The sequence below is a fragment of the Perna viridis genome, chromosome 6, assembly GCF_037379345.1.
Source record: "Perna viridis isolate PV_CMFRI_1.1 ecotype Kerala chromosome 6, ASM3737934v1, whole genome shotgun sequence".
NCBI classification, from domain to species: domain Eukaryota; kingdom Metazoa; phylum Mollusca; class Bivalvia; order Mytilida; family Mytilidae; genus Perna; species Perna viridis.
In genome coordinates this window covers 37482759-37507093 of record NC_142450.1, presented here as the reverse complement: position 1 = coordinate 37507093, position 24335 = coordinate 37482759, and the positions used below count along the sequence as shown (strand labels likewise).

General features: G+C 33.6%; 1 protein-coding gene across 7 annotated transcripts in view; it reads left to right on the top strand.

Annotated features, from left to right (window-relative positions):
• Positions 1–24335, top strand: part of LOC148614808 (four and a half LIM domains protein 2-like) — a 75488-nt gene that overhangs the window by 13807 nt on the left and 37346 nt on the right. For 5 of the 7 annotated variants that reach the window (XM_088589210.1, XM_088589213.1, XM_088589214.1 and 2 more), the window contains 2 exons: positions 20191–20276; positions 20745–20925. In XM_088589210.1, coding sequence (XP_088445336.1) covers positions 20191–20276; positions 20745–20925 — 267 coding nt within the window. Of the gene's footprint in view, positions 1–16224; positions 16435–20190; positions 20277–20744; positions 20926–24335 lie in introns of those variants that run through there. The other 2 variants (XM_088589216.1, XM_088589215.1) reach the window with 2 other exon arrangements.

The following is a 24335-nucleotide window of genomic DNA, read 5'->3' as shown; positions in this document are numbered from 1 at the left end:
AATCCCAGTCCAGTCTGAATTATGGATATACCACATGTATTTTTTTTTATTTTAACTTTAGAAACACTATTGTATGGGTGTTTTCACTTCAGATTACTTTTTTTGTGAGGATTTCCTGCCACAACATGCTGGCTATTACTTATTTTGTGAGGGGTTTCCCACCACAACATGCTGGCTATTGTATGAGCATTCCCACTTCAGCATTCTCACTATTGAATGAGATTTCCCACTTCAGCTTGCTTACTTTTGTATAAACTTTCTCATTTCAGCTTGCTCTTTTTCCTTAATGGGTATTCCCACTTCAGCTTACTATTGTTGCACACTATTGGATGGGTATTTCTACATCAGCTTACTCATTTCCATTCTAGCTTACTATATTTAGTATGGGCATTCCTTCTCTGTCTTACTCTCTTTTTGGTATTCCAGTTTGATTCTAACTTTATTAGATAGGAAGTCTGGATGTTAATAACCTTAACTAAGACCATTCACTGTTACTATGGTCATCCATTGATATAAATCTCTTCATCAATAACTGCTCAAACGTAGGTTAATAATGTCTGGAAGTGGCTGAAGAAATTAAGACTGCTATATTAGGACATCCGTAATTGACAGACAAAGTCAATGGATAAGATCAATAATGAAAGGTTTAGTTGTTTGTATAATGGCACTGCTATTATTTATTTCCAAGACTTTCATAGCAAAAAAAAAAAAAAAACATATAGATTATATAAATTGCTGTAAATTGCTGTAAATTGGTAAATGTTTCCTTTTCAAATGATAAATGTAGCTATATCATGATATAACTTTTGGTTTTTATTGAATATTAAACTGTTACATGATACTGGTACATGTATAGTACAGAAAGGTCAATCTGAGTTTGGATGATTTCAAAACATGACTACAAATTTAGGCTCAATCTAATGCAAAACTATAGAAAATACATGCAATATTAGATAACAATCAGAGCATCAGCTATTCCTCAAGGTCAGAGTATCAGCTATTCCTCAAGGTCAGAATATCAGCTATTCCTCAAGATATCCAATAGGACACTATAAATGGTGCATCAATCTTAAAGCTTGTGGTATGGACGGGACAAACACAGCTCCTCCAAACTGAAAAAAGGAATTCTGACTTTAAGATATATGTTCTTTAATTTACAGTGTACTTATATATTTAAAAAGATAAGATTATGATGAAACAGCTTTTGACATTCCATAGGGATTGGTTTCAACCATTAGGAGTGCAAATTGATACAGGGAAGATAACGTAAACTTATAGAAGGGTCTGAAAAATTCCCAACGATGTTATAACTGTCAAATTTGCAAAGCAAATTTTTGGTCGGTCCCTCTGCGGGACTCGAACTTGTACGGCTGTGTCATCTATGGCAACACCGCCTGCACTAAGTCCAGCGCCCTAGACCACTCGGCCAGCTAGACTATATACAAATATAGCTTTCGCTGGCCGGGTCATTCCTCCTCGTAGGATTAATCCAGGGATGTACTAAGTTTTTCAGACCCTTCTATATATATATATATATATATTGAAAGCCTTTTAAAGGTGACCTTCTAGAAGGTCATTAGAGACCATTAAATCACCTTCCAGCACTGATAATTCTGTAGTTGGAGATTGAGGGGTTACATTGGCCCTTAAATTATTCCCAGAAAGTTGTTTAAGACCAGTAAATAGCTTTACAGAGTTGATAATTCAGAAATAGGAGATTGAGGGTGTAGGCAGTGACAGTTAGAAACTATAAACACATTTCATTAATTATTACATATCACTATACATTATATAGAGATAAGTGGTATTAACAATGCTGTAATTAAACATTTTATCATATAACTGTTAATTATGTCAATATTGGTGTGGAATGTGGTTTGCTTTGATTTACATCACATCTGACTGTCTAGTAATGTTAGACTATGATGATGTGATGTAAACACTGGTATCAGTTGTGACAGGACTTGTTTACAATAAAATATTTTTTATATACTTTTATATAAAGTATATTCTGATTAGATCAAAGTGCAAACCCTTCTTTTGAACTCATAAGTTTTATCGTACTTTCTCTAAAGAGCCGAATTGATCATACTAATTTTCTTTTTGTCAATCTATCCCCAGGTTCTCTCCATTATTTTTCCGAAACCACTAAGGGAGAGCCTTTGATTTTTAGGTTGGCTAGGATCAAATTTGAAATAAAAAGGCAGTGGTCCTTTTCACAAAAAAATTGTAAGTGTAAAATCAGTCATAAGTTATGATGTCATAGTAAATCAAAGTATTATGACTTCATAACTTACGACTAATGTTACTTCTACAATTTTTTGTGAAAAGGACCACTGGATGCTGATGTATGGTTATCAAAATCCAGGAGGAATAATTGAGAAAAATAAAAAGGCAAGATTCAAGTGGAAGAAAAAAACAGGTTCTGGTTAAAAAAAAGATACTGGATAGCCAAAAAATAAAAAGTCAGGTCAGAAATTATACTGAGAACAAAATCCAGGACACAAAATTAGATCCTAGCCCCCACCACACACACACACACACATTGGAATCAAGTGGTTGCTCTTGAAATTGAATTGTGCACCTGCCATATTTTCCATCTGAATGACTTTTAGGGTTACCTATATTAGGAGAGGGAGAAGAGATATGACTTTTAGGGTTACCTATATTAGGAGAGGAAGAAGAGATATACCCTAGTGTGCTTTGCTTACCATTTTTCTGTAGTTTGGTCTTTGTTCAATTTAGACAGGTATCAAGTTTACTTATGTTTCTGGGTTCATTGTAGACAGTTTCAGTTGTTTGTGTGTTCAGTTTATGAAGGTAAAATTTAATTTGGAATCAGTTCAGAATAGACAATGTATAACTTATTTTCAGATTTGTTTATACTGGTGTATTCTTGGTGGAATTTCACATGCGCCAGCATCACACAGGCTAAGAAATTATTTTCATAACACTTTTCTCTGCAACTACTAATCACAGCCTCTTAATATTTGATGTACAGCATCAGGTACAGATCCCATATCTTGGGCTTCAATTTCAGGCCTCTCTGACATCTACTTCCTATTTAACAAAATGCTGCTATTTCTGTCTTTGACCCATTTTTACCTATTTGACATCAATTCATTTTGTTATAACAATGAAGGCCAATATGTTATTTACTCATCACAGTTCCTCTAATCAATGCTAGATATTGTTTCCATTAATCCACCTTTTAAAGACCTTTTATCAGTTCTGCAGTTAAACATTCAACCAAAAGACCTGATAATATTCCCATTAGGCAAGTGTCAGCAAAGCCCTCATTATGACAGCCAACTCAGCATATTTTCATGCATTGTTAAATACATTTCACAGTTTATTAAAACTATAACAATAGAATTTAGAAAACAAAATATTTTTCCAGGCAATTATATTGCTTTAAGCTTCTCCGTCATGAGAAAACAACAAGGACGAAATAAGAAATATTCTTTTAATCATTGTGTAGAGAGTACAGATTGCCTTTGAGTCTGACTAAGCTGGTATTTATTGGTTTTCCTTATGTTTTGTCTTGTGAAATGTACATCAGTGAGAAAAGTAGCTGTCAAAATAGTAAAACATCATATGTAATCAAACAATTGAAAAGTGATAAAGAGTGAGATAAAATAACATGCTTACATTTGAGTTATTGCCTTGAAATAGCAATATTTACAGGAACTTTATTAGAAAAAAAATGTGTACATGTATATGGATTGTTTGCAGATTGATTTATTGCAACATGTTATGCTAAATAACTCAAGACCAAGTGAGGGGGGGTTGTATTATCTCTTTACCTATGTCCTTTTTTTTAAACTGTTCTTTTACAACCACTTTGTTCTTTTTTACATGGTAAATTTGGTAACAGTTTCAATATGGTTTTTTTTTTTTTGCAAAAATTGGGACATTGGTTTAATGCAATGTGTCAAATTCATATTGTTAATTTTTTTTAACTTGGCTTGAGCAGAATTTGGAATCACAAAGAATTTACAGCATTTTATTTTTAAAACCTAGCAATTTTAAGTGTGACATTATTCTAATATGACATGCTTCAAAGGTCTTTAGACCACAGCCCAAGGTAAAAAAGTGATAAACTTATGACCAATGTCATAGACATATGATAGTCATAATTTCAACTTCATAGATAAATTTTATCCAATTTTACCGATGTCACAACAGTATTTTGCTCCATAAAAGTTCCCATTTTGTGCAACACACAGCTGCATATTTAAAAAAATATTAAGAAACTAGCCATATTAGAATCTAAATAAAGTGACAATTGATTTAATTGTGAATGGAAAATATGTTAGTTGCAATCTTGATATAGTGTTTATGTTGGTGTGAATCTAAAATCTAAATTTGTTAATTTACATTACTACTACTGCCTATGATATCTCTTATAGGAGGAGAATACAACTTAGCAACGCTAATGACTTACAAACTGGTCTTTTTAGGTTCATTGTTAAGTTGGTAATTTTGATAAAACTACTTGATAGTATTAGCTTAGAGGGTAAAATTTTATACTTATAAAATTGACTTATTTACATAGTTCATGAGAAAATTTTGTACAATATTTTACATGTACTTGTATCAGATTTAAATGAAATTACGATTTTAATTTGGTAATAAATAAATATGATTTGCCTACAAAATGCTGATTGAGTTTGATATGGACAATAAACATCCTTTGATGTTATTCATTCAAATTATTGACTAAAATATGCCATTATCTCTACAAAATGTTATGGTTTTAGAAGGTGAAATACCTTACTCCCTAAACTTTCACTTTTATGTAAATTTAAATTGAAAAGAGCCCTTGATAAGATGGTCCAAAATAGGTTTGATATATGTTTATTTTGAAAGATTCATTTACCAGAATAAACAATTGGGGTTGGGGTGTCAAAATTTAATGTTGACAAACACCTTTCAAGCCAGGGTATAGTTAGGATGGATAGTAAGATACCAGAGATACTTGTAACTTGTGATGAGGTAAGACTGATGTTGAGATAATTAATTAATGCACACTTGATAGGTTTATAATATCCTCTTCCTATAAAGATTCAAGATGCACTCTGGATAGGTTTATAATACTCTCTTCCCCTCTGATGTGGGAACCATTAACATGGATATTGTAAGTTCAATAATACTGTGGGGAAAATGAGCAAATGAAAGGTGGAGCCCCACCCTCTTTTACAATTTTCTGGATGCGCCATTGTAAATATTAACTTCTTTACTTTGTTATTCATTTGTGCACAAATAACCTCTCTTGGACTGGTATCCAGTTATTACACAACTGCTTCAAATACCTCACACAGACTGGTACCTTACAAGTGCATAGAGGGTTCATTTACCTCTCGTGGGTGGTTATCCTCCCAGAACATTGGATTGCATTTACCTCTGCAGATCTATACGCACCCAGTATATTACATGTATATTTATATGTAACACTTATAGAATGGTATACATCTAAGTAATGAGAGAGTACCTTTACATCTCATAGACTATTGCTCAAAGCAAGAATGTTGATAGTTATGAACAATCATCATTAATATGTAATACTGCCCATTAAGGTGTTGTAATATCCTCTTTGATGATGAGTAAGAAATGTGGTGTTTGAGAGTTATTTTTCTGTTTAGTGGTTCACACATTAAATGTAGGTATTATTAACATGAGTAATAAGTTCTATTGCCAAATGTTCTTGGCTTGGTTTTCTCTTTGATTATAATACAATGATGAGGGAGGTATATTATGTAAGAGTTTGATGTCTGATACAATGGATTCTCATTCAGTGTGCATTGTTGGCATATTGACTACTAAACAGATTTGTTTTATATTTTTTTGTGCCTTTTTTTTCTTGCTCATATTTACTGCTTGTACAATTATTTATGGACTTTACAAAATGAAGTACATGTAGTAGTGTTTGTGATTCATCAAGTCATTGTGTCCTAAAGCATTTAAATAAATGATGTTTTATATTGTTATTACTGCATCTAATAGAAACCCAGGTTTAACTGTTCATCCTCTCATACATGTACTTTAAATACTAGTCTTTGTTACGCTATGGCACATCCTTTCATACATGTACTTTAAATACTAGTCTTCATTGTGCTAGGGCACATATTAATATCAAATTTGATTTACAATTTTTTTGATTGAATATGACATGAATCTAATAAGAGTGTTGATTGCAGAAAAAATAGCTTTTCTTCTTTTTACTGGTAATAAATTATCTTAAATATTTATGATAGTTATTCCTTTTAATGTTAGTCTTTAAAATAATCTGCACATTTTGATTCAAACTTACTTGCATTTAATATTACATGGAATTTAGTAAAAGAGTTTTTATTGCAGAAAGTCATCTATCTTCTTTTTAATTCAGTGTCCAATTTATAAAAAATGTCAATAAAGTTTTTAGGAAGGGGAACTTAAATAAAAAAAAAAACGTACAAAATATTAAAATGCTTTGTACTACTGAATCACAGAGCAAGATGGTATAAGAAGCCTACCTTCTTTTTCAAGACTAACATCTTAACTTTCTTGAGTAACCTGATTCTTAGAAATGGTTGTACCTAAAACATTATAAGACCATTCTAGGTTTTATGGAAGATCATTATTATAGTTTCAGTCATGTCCCTTCAGGCAAGTTTACACCAGACAGGATAATATGTTTATTTCAAGGTTGAACTATCTTTAACACAGCATGTAATTCATACATGTATTTTGTGTTTTGTCACCAGAAAATTGCATTGATTTGTTTAACTTTACCAACTATCTCCCTTGATATCTTAATGTTAGTTTAATGATATTTTACACTGTAATATACAGAAACACTAACAATTTTCTTTTCAAAGATTTATTTTTAATACCACAATTTCCATGGAAGTGCCTAAAGAAGGATGGTGGGCAGAAAATATTGGTCAAGCATTAGTCAGTCCATTTGGTAAACATGGATTGGATAAATAATCCTGATTTCATATACTGACCTGTTGAGGACTATTTTACCTATGACACATTCTGTATGTGCACCAGTTTCTGCTGCATTGTTCCCTTCACTACACGGAATGGGACATAGTAATTTTTATTCAATACATTTTACATGAGTTATTGGACTTTAGCTGTTAATGTGTCAGCAGGGGACATATGACTAAGCCTTGCTTGTTTTATCATTTTTTTCCTCTGTCTTTTAATCAGGGTTATTGCATACTACTGTTCTGTCTGTCTGTTTGTCTCTACTTTCACATGTCATATCTAACTCAAAAACAGTTTGATGGATGATAAATGAATATTTGGTCCAAGGTTTGTCTCCATGGACAGAAACTCTTCATTCATTCCTTGTGGTTATTAATTGGATGAATTGTATGAAGTTAAATTGAAATTGATTCATAATATGAGGAGAATTGGTATGATGAATATGTCAGACAACAACCTCACCAGGATGAAGGCCACCCTTGGGTCTTCAAAGAATGATGAGGAAATCCTCTCACCACAGGGCAGGCTGCAGTTGACCCCAAAACAACATTATACACTTGTACAGCAAAATAGCCTCCATATATACCAGCAACATAAAAGTAAACTGAAAGTGAAAACAAAACAAGACAAGCTGAGGCCAGAAATTCCTGACATAGGACAGGGGTAAAAATGCAGTGGGTTAAGTAATTAAGTTGCTAATATTGTTAGCGACTTCTTGCACTCGTAATTTCAGTACTTTGTATTTGCATATAATTTGCATAATCATATATTACAGGTTATGCTGCAGATCTGTCATATTTACTGTCATAGCATGCAGTTCTAGCTTTATATGAGATAAAAGTATACCTCTTAAATATCATACATGTGTATTCTACGCATGTTTCATGCTGTATGAGAACGGGAGGTTTACATGAAATTATCATGTAGCATCGAAAATTACCCAGTTCCCAATTCAGGCACAGGGGCTTGTGACAAGACTATATAGGTCATATACATTTGCAGTGCCCAATATCTATGAATACTCATTGCCAGTTGTTTAATCTGATTCCTAATCTGGTTCCCTGGTCAATATCCTAAGTGTCTCAAAAGATTGCTAAAATGTACCTCTTTTGAAATAAAAAAAAATATCATACATATGTCTGTGTGTGTTTTTTGCTAGTATGAGAACAGGAAGTTTACATTTAAAGATGAAATGATCAGTTAGCATTAACTTTATGTAATATTACCCAGTTTACAATTCAAACACAGGGGCTTTTTACAATCAACTATATAGATTATATACATTATCAGGACCCTGATATCTATATATTGCCATTGCCAGTTGTTTAATCTGGTTCCTGGTAACCAGTTGTTTTGATTGAAAACATTTGGGTCATCACGGTTACAAAAGACTAATCATATGAAGGGAACCAAGATTCTAGTGGAAGTCACCCAATTTTAGAGCATATTGCATTCATGCCATATTAGATGTTGAAAGCCAAAATCATTGGCAGAGAATAGCAGCTTTGAAGACTTCAGCCTTTGATTTAAGACTGGCCACTGTGGAAAAAATATTACACCATTAAACATACCTACCAAATCTGTTTGAAAAGGTGCCTTGTTAAAACTTAAATAAAGAAACTGATTGTATGTTACGCAAATGCACAAAGAACTACTAGCAGTTAACTGACATGCCAGCTCCAGACCAGTTGAAACCTACCAGAAGTTGTCCTCATCGTATGTAATATAATTCCCAATTCTTCCCATGATAACCATTGTACATCATAAGTCATACAATGAGGACACAACCCATGTCATGCCAACTTGGCTTGTTTGTTAGTAATCATTTTAAAAATACTTCTTGTACTAAATTAATCCTGTACTGAGCACAGCAGTACATAAAAATATTGTAAGTTTGAAAATATCCTGATCTTCTATGATATCTTCAATAAAAGTTTGGGTTTTTTTTAATTTTACATGACATCACAAATAGTCAATGACTTTTTTTTATTTTTGCGAGGTCAGAACGTGGGCTCAGTTTACTTTTGCACTTTTGGTGTAACAATTTAATGATGTAATAGCATTAACTTGTAAAAAATGGTATTTCATATTCATAGCTATTGTAATGTATTAATCACCCATTTAACTAGTTAATTATGACTGTAGTATCTGAAAATATGATCTTCCATATTGTTCATTCAATGATAAGGATTTATTACAAAATAAATCAATATTTAGTATCTATTTTTACAGTAATTACTTAGTGATTTTATCAGTGAATTGGATTATGGAGGAAATATTTGAGTCTAATCTTTCTATGTCAGTGTTTCAGACATGAATTCAGATGGTTAAAATTCAATGCTTGCAGTAGATGCAACAGTTTTGTCATTTATACAGATTCTAGTTAATGTTTGTTGTACCACATTTCTTCTGATCATAGGATAAGACAGTGGCATATTAACTGTTAGGGTTTCAAGGTTGTACCCCCACTGTTTGTTAAACATTTTGTAATGTTAGTGCAATTTTGAGGCAAAAAGAGCAAAATATAGCCTGGACCTCCCTCTTCTTTAATTTCGTGACCTTAAAATTTGTTGTCATCATTTCTTTGATGGATTGTATCCAACTTTTTGGTTAAATTTAAGGTCTGCCAACACTTTTTTCATGGTCTTTAAAGCAGTTCATTTTCCATGAGTCCCATTGTATGTACAGCTCTTAAGAAGGTCACACATTATTTTTATGCTGTTGATTCCTTTTTTTTCAATTACTATTCATGGATGAATTTATAATTCATTTCACATTTAAAATACCCTCTTTAATTAGATTAAATTGCCATTAAACTTGTGAGCCAATTTTGGTATCAAGGTAACGAAAATGCTTTTTGTTTAGTGTATTGGCCCTTTATGTCTTTTTGAAGATAATCAGTTCTTTTATATTTGGAAAATACAATTTTTACGCCTTTTAGTAATACAATAGCCTACATAGTTGAGTATATCTCTTTCTAAATCTTAAAGCTCTATAATGGTATGACTGTACTGCCTCATTACTATTAAGGTCAAGGTTAGTCTAAATACCAAATATTTGGATGTAAATGAAGGCAGTAGAATTCAGTGTTAACTGTGCTATGTCACATTGTTATACAATTACTGTAAACATTAATTTTCGCAGTGTACTAATTTTCACTATTTTTGTGGTGAAAGATAACCTAGAAAAATGGTATCCTTTGAAATGGATTTGTTAACTCTATATATCGCTAACCATTTTTTGATACAGCGAAAATCTATACCAACGAATATGTTTATTTAACATAATCCTCGAAAAATTAACAACCACGAAAATTTATACGTTTATAGTAGGTTTCAAATTCATATACAGCTTAGTTGTCCCATTGAAGACCATGTTGGGAAGGGGTAGTAGTAACACTGCCATTTGTCCCTCTGTCCCTTTGTCCATCCAACTGTAATATTCTCTTGAACACTCAGGAAACAACACCCTTTGATGAATTTTGACCAGAACCTGGTAGATACATAGTCCTTAGAATAACCTTGAACCCTATTGATTTTCAAGGTCATAGAATGCTATGCTATATGTTCATGTTTTTCCCTACTCAAAAAGTAGCTTGAAAACCATTCTGAAATTTTAAAAAAGGGATGCCATATTTAAGCTGATTTCTCCCATTCTAAGCCAGTGACTTTTGATGTAATGTTAAAGGAAGGTTGGGAATAATAAGTAGATGTGCATTGAGGAATATAATTACTCTCAGAAGACTCCTAAGGGAGATAATCCAAATTAAGGGTTTTATAATAAACCTTTAGAAATCAAGAAATTTTATGTATTGCTCTTCAAGGTCCATAAGCCAAGTTATTGTTTGTGTCTTTAAAAACACAGGTTCAGGTGGCATTTTTGGCATTTTTGGCAAATTCCATGACTTGTTTACATACAATGTGAAAATGTGCGAAATTTTGACCCTAGCCCCACCACTTTTGAAGTGCTGTGAAAAAAAATGTTTGGAAAGCAAATTAAAGAACTGACTTATTCTGAAATGCAAAAATTAAATATTTTTCAAATTATATTAAATTGAAAAAAAATATTCAATCTTATAATCACTGGCCATCATATTTAGTATGTTGGTACATCATTGCAGGGCAGAGTGTTGCATACCAGAGTAGGTGACCTTTGACCTTGACCTTTAACCTCAAGGTCAAATCACATACAAATTTTGGCATAATACCATACATAATTTTGTCTGTGCCAATACTTTCAGGTCTTTTAACTTTGATATCTGATCTGTGGCATTTAAGTATATCACACCAAGGCAGAGAGTAATGTTTTATGTAGATGACCTTCGACCTTGACCTCTGACCCCAAGTCAAATAACATAAAAATTTTGGCAAAATATCATATAAGACTTCATCTCGGCATAATGTTTTTTCGTCTTTTTTCCCAGATATCTGATATTTGGTACGTATGTAAATCAAATTAAGCTAGAGTGTAATGTTCTAGATAGGATGGTTTTTTTACCTTGACCTTTGATTCCAAGGTCAAATGACAAACAAAATTTTGGCCAAATACCATACAAAATTTTGTCTTTTTACTTAGACACATGATATTTGGTATGGGATTGTATTTCCTCAAGTCGAGGCGTCGTGTACTAGAGTGGTTGACATTTAAACTTGACCTTTGACCTCATGGTCAAATTACATACCAAATTTTTGTGCTTTTCATACAAAATTTGTCCAGACCATAACTTTTTGTCTTTTGACCTAGACTTCTGATATTTGGTATGTTGGTATCCTCTCAGGGTGGAGTGTCACGTATCAGAATAGGTGACATTTGACCTCAACCTGTCACCTCAAGGTCAAACAACATACAAATTATGTCTTAACATTACTCTCTTCCTTGGAGTGATATACTGAAATGCCGAAGATCAGATATCAAAGTAAAAAGACCAAAAGTTAATGGCACAGACAAATTATGTATCGTTTCATGCCAAAATTTGTATGTGATTTGACCTTGAGGTTAAAAGTCATGGTCAAAGGTCACCTTCTCTGGTATGCAACACTCTACCCTGAGAGGATATACCAACATACCAAATATTAGAAGTCTAGGTCAAAAGACAAAAACATTATGGCCCATACAAAATATTGTATGGTATTTGCCAAACTTTTGTATGTCATATGACGTTTGAGTCAGAGTTCACAGTCAAAGGTCATCCTATCTATAACATTACACTCTACCTTAATTTGATTTACTTACATACTAAATATCAGATATCTGGGTAAAAAGGCATAAAAATGTTATGACCAAGACAAAGTTTTATGTGGTATTTTGCCAAAATATTTATGTTATTTGACCTTGAGGTTGAAGGTCAAGGTCAAAGGTCACCTACTCTGGTATGCAACACTCTGCCCTGAGAGGATGTACCAACATACCAAATATTAGAAGTCTAGGTCAAAAGACAAAAAAGTTATGGTCTGGACAATGGTAGTATGAAAAGCATTAGGAAGAAAAGTCTTTATGGGTGGTGATTTCGGGTCCAGATGAGCAAAAAACATTGATAGGCTACAAATTTTTAGTTTTCATATGTTTCAGTTGGATAATATCTTCTTTCTAGTGCTGGCAAAACGGGTCTGAACATAGCCTATTTTTATATATTTCAAAATGTCAAAAATTAATAATTTTGGTTGCTATGGTAACCAGACCTAAACCAATCAGATTGCTTTGTACTTTATTGTAAATTGTTTTCCTTAAGTCACACTTCATTAATATAATGATGTGGTTTGACAAATTTTCCACCATTAGATATTTAAAATTACATTCAAATTGTGATGTTTTTGCGATAATTAGGCCCTAAATTGGTGGTTGCTAAGGAGTGGTTGTTGCTATGGTAATGGTGAAAGTATTTTTCATTTTTTCATTTTATTTATTGTTTTTTCCAATATATCCAACTGATTTAAAGTCAATTTTGATAAAATATCTGACATTGATAAATCACCCACTGCATGATCCTTAGGTGGACTGCTACTTAATTTGACAACTTACATTATATTCAACATAACTACATGGAAAGTACAATGATTTTGTGTTTCTTATATTTAGGGGAGGCCAATTTGCCATCAGAGATGGACTGATACAATCCATCGGAGGCTTATGACGGACTAATACAATCCATCGGAGGCCTATAAGACGGACTAATACAATCCATCGGAGGCCTATAAGATGGACTAATACAATCCATCGGAGGCCTATAAGATGGACTAATACAATCCATCGGAGGCCTATAAGACGGACTAATACATTCCATCGGAGGCCTATAAGACGGACTAATACAATCCATCGGAGGCCTATAAGACGGACTAATACAATCCATCGGAGGCCTATAAGACGGACTAATACAATCCATCGGAGGCCTATTAGATGGACTAATACAATCCATCGGAGGCCTATAAGACGGACTAATACAATCCATCGGAGGCCTATAAGATGGACTAATACAATCCATCAGAGGCCTATTAGATGGACTAATACAATCCATCGGAGGCCTATAAGACGGACTAATACAATTCTTAAGTGTAAAAAATGTAAGAATTAAAGTTTATTTATTGAAAAACACGACTGTTGTGTCCTTATGAATCTCTTTAATGCATTTATAAACAAGGAAATATGGATTTGATATATTACCATACTTTTGACTCAATGGTATAGTTCCATTATGCACCGAAAATGGGTCACGTGAGGGAAAAAGTAATAATTTTCTTGCAAAAACTTAAAGAAACGTGATATTGAAAATTACATCCCAAGCTATTGGTTTTCAATTTACCAAGAAACTGCTTGTTCATAGCATTTTCAGCCTAACATCTTATATTTTCAAAAGACCAAAAGTTTAACCTATTGTGTTAGACTTCCACTGGTAGTAATTAGAATTTATTTCAAAAAGCATTTTAGAAGATTTTGAAATTTTTATTGTTATTGTAAGGTTGGGTATCATATGTAGATGGGCATGAAGGAATATAATTACTGTAAGAGGACCCCAAAGGGAGATATCTTAATATCCAGTTCTACTTGTTAAAACCTAATAAGCACAACTCCTCCTAAACAGCTGAAGAGATTTTGATGAAATTTTATAGGAAGGTTGGGTATCATACATGTATGTTAATGTGCAAAAAGAAACATAATTACTGGTGGAGGACTCCTAAGGGAAATAATCCAATTTAGGTCTAACTAACCACTTCTGGGTCAAGTGAAGAATTTCTACAATCATCATACCATTAGCATAATGATTTTGAAAGCTTTATTTTTGAAGCTTCACAATGGTATGCAACTTTAAGATGTCATTTGTCCTGGGAATGCACACTGAAACTTTGAAAATTACTTTTTTAACATGTAAAATAATGGAAACATTAGAAGTGGTTCGTGGGACCTTAAGGGTTTAACATGGAAACATTAGAAGTGGTTCGTGAGACCTTAAGGGTTTAACATATTGATACCTTGTAAGTACGATTCCTCTTAGACTGCTCATAGGATTTTAATGAAATTTTATCGCAAGGTTCGGTATTATATGAGGTTGTGCATGAAGGAATGTACTATTGGACGACTGCAAGGGGAGATCATCCCAAAAGGGTTTTCCATTTAAGTCCGTTTGGGGGGGGGGTTTATTATTTTTGAGCTTGCTTACAATATAAATTTAGATTTTAACATTTTAACATTAAAATCTAAACTTTACAATCTTGAGTGGAGAAAACATTGCTGAAGGAGTATCTAAATAGAATTAAGTCCATAAGACAAATAAATCAAGAAAACACTTGAACAAGCATGTTAAAATTTTGACAAATTGTCAGTCTACTTAAGTGAAGGACGACGTGTACTAACACCAGTTTGTACTTTCCATGATGAATCATATGCTTTTTTCACTATGTCAATTTAAAAAATGATTTATTCCCAATATCAAGAAAACTTTCATAAACTACTAATTGCAAAAATAATTGGCTATACAATAATATAACAACCATCTTATTTGAGAACTAATCTGCAAATGAACAACTTATTAAGTACATGTAGCTGATTTCTTACCTACATCATGTTAGTTGGTTAGTTTTAATAATAAACCATGAGGACCTCAGGGTTATAGGTTAGCAGGAGTTGAGGGAAAATACTGAGCATATGGTGACCCTATTATTTTTTTTTTAATCATGAGAGAATCAAGATTTCATTCAAAACATCATACATGTATTTTTCCTCCTATGTACTGTAAACCAATTTATATGAACAGATTGTTTCAGGATATCAGTTTGATTTTGATACTATGGCTACTTACACACTGTTTATAATGTTTTTTAGTGGAGTCCGAGTTGCTCATTTGCTTTTGTTACTTTGTATGTATGATTTTAGTTACTCTTTTTTCTTTGTTGTAAATGATTTTAGTTATTCTATGTTCTTTTTGTGTATGTCTGTTTTCCATGTCTGGTCTTTATCCCTGGATAACATTCTTTTGATTACTGCTATAACCTTGGTTCCTTATTTGTGTCTGTTTATTACTGTTATTTTTCGTCCTTCAGGAAATTAGCGAAAAATAAATCACTTAAAAATATAAGCTGGTTTACAGCAGATTTATCTTTCCAAAAATAGGTTGCCATATTACAAAATGAAATAATTTTTTAGTATATGATATCATTGGCAATTTTAACTTACCAAATTACTAAGTCCTGTCATTTTTATAACTGCACATAAAATTTTTCTGATGCTGGATAAAATGATTTAAGTTTTCATATGAAGGAATCATATAGTCACCAGGCATAAAGTGCTGTGACTATGTACACAGCTACAATATTGATCACCATTGACATTTACTTCAAAGTTTACTTAGCAATAAACCTGAAATTGAAAATCTGCGATTCATGGGTTTAGTCTCAAGTCTGAACATTGCCATTACCATGTTAGACTCATAACAATAATGTTTTTGTCCAAAGTCTAGGTCAGCTGCAGAAGGAACCCCAAATCGTCATCAGTGAGCAATTTTGATATAGTTTTAGTGACTTTGTACCTTACTTTATACAAAGTAGACGGAAGACTGACTTAAGTTGTGTTTATTTATAAATCAGGAGAGTTACATTAACACAGTTGTGGGATATGTATGTTTGTTATACTAGGATCTGTTCTCTGATTTCATTAAATGTTGCATATAGATTTGCAAGCATGATAATATGTCAATTGTGTAGAACTGGTTAGTTTCTCTTTCAACAGTAAACTTGAGTCTGTACTACCTGTTATAAATTGAGTTGCTATTAAAGTGGAACACTCATCCTATGTAACTATACAAAATATTGCTTAGATTCTGTATATGTGGCTATACTGAAGCTGGAGAAGAACTTTAATACTATTAACACCTTCTACAGCATGGTATCATGTTAGTATTCTGAATCACGAAGTTATTGTTTTGTTTGTTGGAGGTGAATGTACTATACAAGAATTAATAGAACTAATGTAAGTATTGCCTATTGATCATTGGGCTATATATATATAGCTAATTCTCTTCTAATTGTTAGTACTGTTAGATAATATAAGATGTAAACATTTGTTAGCTGGTTAATCTTAACAGTCAACAGAGAATTGTTATAACAATGGTAGCTTAATCTATGTTCTATATTGAACTAAGAATAGTTAATCAGGGTCAAAAATATGAAATTTTATAAACAATAATAGTATCATATATTAATATGGTTATAAATTCTGCTTGGGAAACGTTTAGGCCAACTTTTGTCCAACTTCTCATCAGTGTGAATGTTCCCATCTATCTTTGCCTATGTTCCCAGCAGTCTTTACAAATGTTCCCATATACCTTTGCCTATGTTCCCAACAGTCTTTACAAGTGTTCCCACCTATCTTTGCCTATGTTCCCAGCAGTCTTTACAAATGTTTCCACCTATCTTTGCCTATGTTCCCAGCAGTCTTTACAAGTGTTCCTTCCAATCTTTGCCTATGTTCCCACCATTCTTTGTCTATGTTCCCACAATTGTTTGCCGAGTTAACTTTCAGTCTTTGTCTAGGTTTCCATGTCTTAAAGTAAACTCCCAACCATCTTTGCCTAGGTTAAGTCACTCATTTTGGAGATTTCCACAATTTTGGTCTATGTTCCTTCCAATATTGTCTAAATTAGGTTTCCTTCTATCTACACCTAGGTGTCATCAGTCTTTTCCCAAGTTTCACCAGTCTTTGAAGATGTTTCCACAAGTCTTAGTTCCAAAAAGTCTTTGCCTAGGATCCCAGTGGTTTTTACCTAGGCTTTATTTTTGCCTATGTTTCAACCAGACTTTGTGAAGGTGACTGCGAGTCTTTTCCTAGGTTTCATCTGTCTTTTTTGTCTATGTTTCAACCAGACTTTGCCAAATTTCCTGCCAGTCTGTATCATGTCCTTGCTTAAGATCCCAACAGTCTTTCCCTTTATTCTTACTTGTCAATACGTTGTTAATGTTATTGTCCCATTCCAAATAAGATTTGCAGTGGTTTTAATTTCCATGACATATATACATGGGTGTGGTAACTATGTTGACATATTGATATGAGACTAAGCTTGACTTCTAATAAGGGAACATGTCCCAAATAATTTATTGCTTATACTGTTATGTTCAATTACAAATATTGTTAAAAGAATATGTGTAAGTACTAGTAGTCTTACTGCCTCATTTGTAACTGTTATTTTTCAATTAAGAATGTGTTTGTTCCTTATTAAATACGGTCTGTATTTCTAAGGGAGATAACTCTATTATCAACGCTGACGATTATTGTTGGTTACTCCTGTAAGTTCATTAGATATTGCTTGTTATATGTTAGGATGATTAGTATGTCAATGTTGGGGATTATTTATTGAAGAATGAATTATTGATAAGAAGGTTAGATGTTGAAACTTTATTTTTACATGGTGTTATTCTACTGTATGACTCTTAGGTACTAATGATCTTTGTACACACAGTTTAACCTGTGCTACTTCCATCTAATTTCCTTTAAAACTACTCAAGGCTATTATGATTTATATATAAGATACTGATATATCTTCATTGAATATCAGAATGGATACTTTGATCTCATGTAACACTTGTGTAAGAATATTTGTAAATCTTGAAGAATGCTTTATCATAATATTGGACAGTAAACATTTGCATTTCAATTGAGAAAACTAATAAGAAGTCATCTTAAGGTATATCTTTAAAATGAATATTCTAAACAAATATTTATCATTATTTATAGCATTGGCTGGAGTTAAAGGGTCATTTGAATTTTAAAATTCAAGGTTGCTTCATTTTTTTAATTGATAAAGGGGAGATAATTCATAGCTTTAAATTGTCAGTAATTAAAAAAAAATATTTTTAATTATAAATAATTTATGGCAAGGTTTATTCAATCTTGATTGTTTCTATAATTCGTGAAAGTAGTAGAGAAACAGATCACATTTTAACTCTGATTGATTTGTTATAGAGTAATCAATAAACAATAAATCATATTGCTACATTCAATTAATAGCTTAAGTTTGTCAGTTTTTACTCTTGCTGTGATTTATTAAAGGGTCCAGAAGTGACAAAACGATAACAAGCTCTGTAGAGCTGCTAATTGAATATGTCAGTATAGGTTCAATAAACCAGGGATAATTGATAGTATCTAAGCTTCCAATGCAAGTCTATCTGTTTCCTGTCTCATTTTCTCATAGCACTTCTTTTAATTGCAGTTTTACACCTAACGTACAAGTATCCATTGATAATGCACTTACCCTATTCTTAGCAAGGTTTTTATGTCTTAATGACTGATTTTTTTAATTGTAATTTCATAGATAATATTATTTTGCTTGACTGTTTGATATAAGTGTGCAGCATAGCTGCTTTTTGTAGCTTTCTCTGTGGTACACATGTTAATTTTCCATTATCATCATCATAACCATGCATTAATTACTCATTATATGATTTTTAGGGTTTTAATAATTTAGCAATTACACTAGCCCCCCTTTAATCAGTATAGGCAAGATCTTACCAATTATCATAAGTATAGCTGATTATAAAAACCAGGCAGAGTGATTCATGGTAAAAAAAAACATCATTTTTAGATTAGCACTAAAAAAATAATGGTGATGCATGATAAATAAATGGAATGCATTATGAAGTGGAGATAGATATTATATGAATATTTAACAGTAAATATTGTATTAACATTTTTTACCCTACCGGTGCACCTGGTCCATGCTCCCAGTTTTTAGTGGAGTCCGAGCTGCTCATTTACTTTTGTTACTTTGTATGTATGATTTTAGTTACTTTATGTTCTTTGTTGTGTATGTCTGTTTTCCATGTCTGGTCTTTGTCCCTGGATTACATTCTTTTGATTACCGCTATAACCTTGGTTCCCTTCGATTACTCTTTGACAGGATAGAGAAATAAATCAGGAACTTCTAAGATTTTGTTCAGTAAATCACTGGACCTACCTGGATTTTGGATATAGCTGTTTTAGTGTACTAGTAATCTACATCAATTACAGTTTGAAGTATTTGACTTTCATTGTTGCATAATTTACTTCTTCATTAACTAGTGCCAATCTTTAACCTTGTATTACATTGATAAAAAGATTCCCCAAGCTACATCTTCAATAAAGACTTACAAAAATAAACAGTATGGGTGGACATACATTTTACTGTTGTTGACATTTTGACTCTTCTTACATAACTTTAACATTGTATATTACCAGGGTAGATAGCATAATCAGATGTGATAAAAAAAATTAAAAAAAAAACATTTTTAGATTCTTCTGGAGAATGTATATTATTTGCATTATTATGCATATTTTATGGTGTAGATATTAACTGTTAGAACCATCACTGTAAAAGATGGTTCATTTGTGAGATGGCAAGTGCAGAATTAGTAAACTTTACTAATTGATTGATATGAACAACTCTTGGTTATCAATAAAAGGCAGTAAAATTTACGGAGAAGCATGTTTCATTTTTTTCCAGGAAATTAAAATACAATTATAACTCTGTTCAAAGAGAGGGCATCATGTTAAAGGGGAGAGTAATGACAAGATATATTCAGAAACTGACAACCATTAAGCCCCAACCAAAGAACTACTTGAAGTTCTTGATAATGAAAAGAACGTTTCCTAGTATTGAAGAAAATGTTGGTCTTTGATGTTCATTTTTTCAGAAAATTTAATCTTCCTGAATCTTGTGTGCATCATAACAAATAAGTTTTATTATACTTTCAGGAAATAATTGTTGAAGAAGTTGATGAGGGTCAGCCATGTTTAGCATGTGTAGAAAGGTGCACTGGTTTCTCTAGACATAAATGGAGGTAAAACAAAATCATCTTGGACATTCATTTCTGTCATTTTTATGTAGCAAGTGATGCAGGATGTTACATGAGTATCTTCTAATAACAAAGTCAGAATTATGCATTTAAATTGGATCATTATACATGTCTCCTTGTAGGCTTTGATTCCTTTTAGCTAGCATGTTAGATTACTGATTTAGTATGTAAGTCTAAGTAGCTCATGATGGGGGTTCATACTAATTATACTTAGTGTGAGTGTAATAGCATATAAAGCAGGGTCTACTCCAATTATCTATCTATTCAATGGTTTTTATGCTACTCTGTTCATATGTATGAAAATAAAACTTGTATTTGCCATTTTCCATGGACTGCAACTATTTAAAGTGCTGACCAAGCTACGTTGTGTATTAATGCAAGTTTTCATTTTGAAACATGTATCTTGATTTTTGTAGGTCACCTTGTGTTTAACCATATTATTCTTTCTTCCAGAAACACTTGTCAAATATGCAAATGTCCCCGGGAGTTACATGACATCTACAACTTAAATTTTGTAAATGTTAGAGACAGACTTGGTTGGAAACGGTTAGATGATCCTGTTAATTGTGCTACAAAAGAGGAAACAGTATCATTAGGGTACACATGGGTACCCCCTGGTCTTACCTTAGAACAGGTAATGAACTAAAATTTGGTATCCTTTACTGTGGAACTAGAAATAAGGCTACCCTTGGTTTTAAGAATGGATAATAATTTTTGTTTTTTTGTCTTCATAGTTTTATTTTATTCAAGATCCGATATTATGCTTTACATTCTTCCCTTACGTCTTACATGGGAACATAAATAAGAGTGTACATAGGTGATCCTTAAGTCTTACATGGGAACAGAAATAGAGGTATGCATATACAAGAGTAATCCTTAGGTCTTACATGGGAACAGAATTAAGAGTGTACATATACATGGGTAATCCTTAGGTCTTACATGGGAACAGAAATAAGAGTGTACATGGGTGATCCTTAAGTCTTACATGGGAACAGAAATAAAAGTGTACATGGGTGATCCTTAAGTCTCACATGGGAACAGAAATAAGGATGTACATGGGTGATCCTTAAGTCTTACATGGGAACAGAAATAAGAGTGCACATGGGTAATCCTTAAGTCTTACATGGGAACAGAAATAAGAATGTACATGAGTAATCCTTAAGTCTTACATGGGAAAAGAAATAAGAGTGTACATGGGTAATTCTTAAATCTTACACGGGAACACAAATAAGGGTATACATATACATGGGTAATCCTTAGGTCTTACATGGGAACAGAAATAAGAGTGTACATATACATGGGTAATTCTTAGGTATTACATAGGAACAGAAATAAGAGTGCACATGGGTGATCCTTAAGTCTTACATGGGAACAGAAATAGAGATATGCATATACAAGAGTAATCCTTAGGTCTTACATGGGAACAGAATTAAGAGTGTTTATATACATGGGTAATCCTTAGGTCTTACATGGGAACAGAAATAAGAGTGTACATGGGTGATCCTTAAGTCTCACATGGGAACAGAAATAAAAGTGTACATGGGTAATCCTTAAGTCTTACATGGAAACAGAAATAAGGGTGTACATGGGTAATCCTTAAGTCTTACATGGAAACAGAAATACGGGTGTACATGGGTAATCCTTAAGTCTTATATTGGAACAGAAATAAGGGTGTACATGGGTAATCCTTAAGTCTTATATGGGAACAGAAATAAGGGTGTACATGAGTGATCCTTAAGTCTTACATGGGAACAGAAATAAAAGTGTACAAGGGTAATCCTTAAATCTTACACGGGAACACAAATAAGGGTATACATATTCATGGGTAATCCTTAGGTCTTACATGGGAACAGAAATAAGAGTGTACATATACATGGGTAATCCTTAGGTCTTACATAGGAACAGAAATAAGAGTGCACATGGGTGATCCTTAAGTCCTACATGGGAACAGAAATAAAAGTGTACATGGGTAATCCTTAGGTCTTACATGGGAACTGAAATAAGGATGTACATGGGTGATCCTTAAGTCTTACATGGGAACAGAAATAAGAGTGTACATGGGTGATCCTTAAGACTTACATGGGAACAGAAATAGGAGTGTACATGAGTAATCCTTAAGTCTTACATGGGAACAGAAATAGAGGTATGCATATACAAGAGTAATCCTTAGGTCTTACATGGGAACAGAATTAAGAGTGTACATATACATGGGTAATCCTTAGGTCTTACATGGGAACAGAAATAAAAGTGTACATGGGTAATCCTTTGTCTTATATGGGAACAGAAATAAGGGTGTACATGGGTAATCTTTAAGTCTTATATGGGAACAGAAATAAGGGTGTACATGGGTAATCCTTAAGTCTTACATGGGAACAGAAATAAAAGTGTACATGGGTAATCCTTGAGTCTTACATGGGAACAGAAATAAGGGTATACATATACATGGGTAATCCTTAGGTCTTATATGGGAACTTGTATTAAGGGTATACATGGGTATACCTTAGGTATTGCAATGGAACAGGTAGGTATTAAGGTTATGTATATATGCCTTTCCCCCTGTAGATAACAGGCTGGGTATAGGGCAGGGTACATGTCTCATTCTAGGCTGACAACAGACGGCTATAGGGGCAGGGTACATGTCTCATCTTAGTCAGACAACAGACTGGCTATAGGGGCAGGGTACATGTCTCATCCTAGTCTGACAACAGACTGGCGATGGTAGGGGCAGGGTACATGTCTCATCCTAGTCTGACAACAGATTGGCTATAGTAGGGGCAGGGTACATGTCTCATCCTAGTCTGACAACAGACTGGCTATAGGGGCAGGGTACACATCTCATCCTAGTCTGACAACAGGCTGGCGATGGTAGGGGCAGGGTACATGTCTCATCCTAGTCTGACAACAGATTGGCTATAGTAGGGGCAGGATACATGTCTCATCCTAGTCTGACAACAGATTGGCTATAGGGGCGGGGTACATGTCTCATCCTAGTCTGACAACACATTGGCTATAGGGGCAGGGTACATGTCTACATGTCTCATACTAGTCTGACAACAGGCTGGCTATAGGGCAGGGTACATGTCTCATCCTAGTCTGACAACAGACTGGCTATAGGGGCAGGTTACATGTCTACATGTCTCATCCTTGTCTGACAACAGACTGGCTAAGGTCTCACTAACCACTTCCGAGGTCAAATGGCCATCCCCCAATGTAGTACCAAAAACACACTGAACCTAGACATATGCATTGTAAGTGTATTATTTGTGTGTATACTGATTAAAAGTAGTCAAAATAAAGCTGAGAATGTGTACTTTAAACCATATATGTAATTTACTACAAAAGTGTATGAATATTGTTTACATGTGAAGTAATGAAAATGTTAGAAGTGGTTAGTGAGACCTATAGTAAGGGCTGGGTACATGTCTCATCTTAGTCTGACGACAGGCTGGCTATAGAGCAGGGTACATGTCTCATCCTAATCTGACAACAGACTGGCTATAGGGGCAGGGTACATGTCTCATCCTAGTCTGACAACAGACTGGCTATAGGGGCAGGGTACACATCTCATCCTAGTCTGACAACAGACTGGCGATGGTAGGGGCAGGGTACATGTCTCATCCTAGTCTGACAACAGACTGGCTATAGGGGCAGGGTACACATCTCATCCTAGTCTGACAACAGACTGGCGATGGTAGGGGCAGGGTACATGTCTCATCCTAGTCTGACAACAGACTGGCTATAGGGGCAGGGTACATGTCTCATCCTAGTCTGACAACAGACTGGCTATAGGGGCAGGGTACAAGTCTCATCCTAGTCTGACAACTGTCTGGATATATGGGCAGGGTACATGTCTCATCCTATTCTGACAACAGACTGGCTATAGGGGCAGAGTACATATCTCATCCTAGTCTGACAACAGACTGGCTATAGTAGGGGCAGAGTACATGTCTCATCCTAGTCTGACAACAGACTGGCTATAGGGGCAGGGTACATGTCTTATCCTAGTCTGACAACAGATTGGCTATAGGGGCAGAGTACATGTCT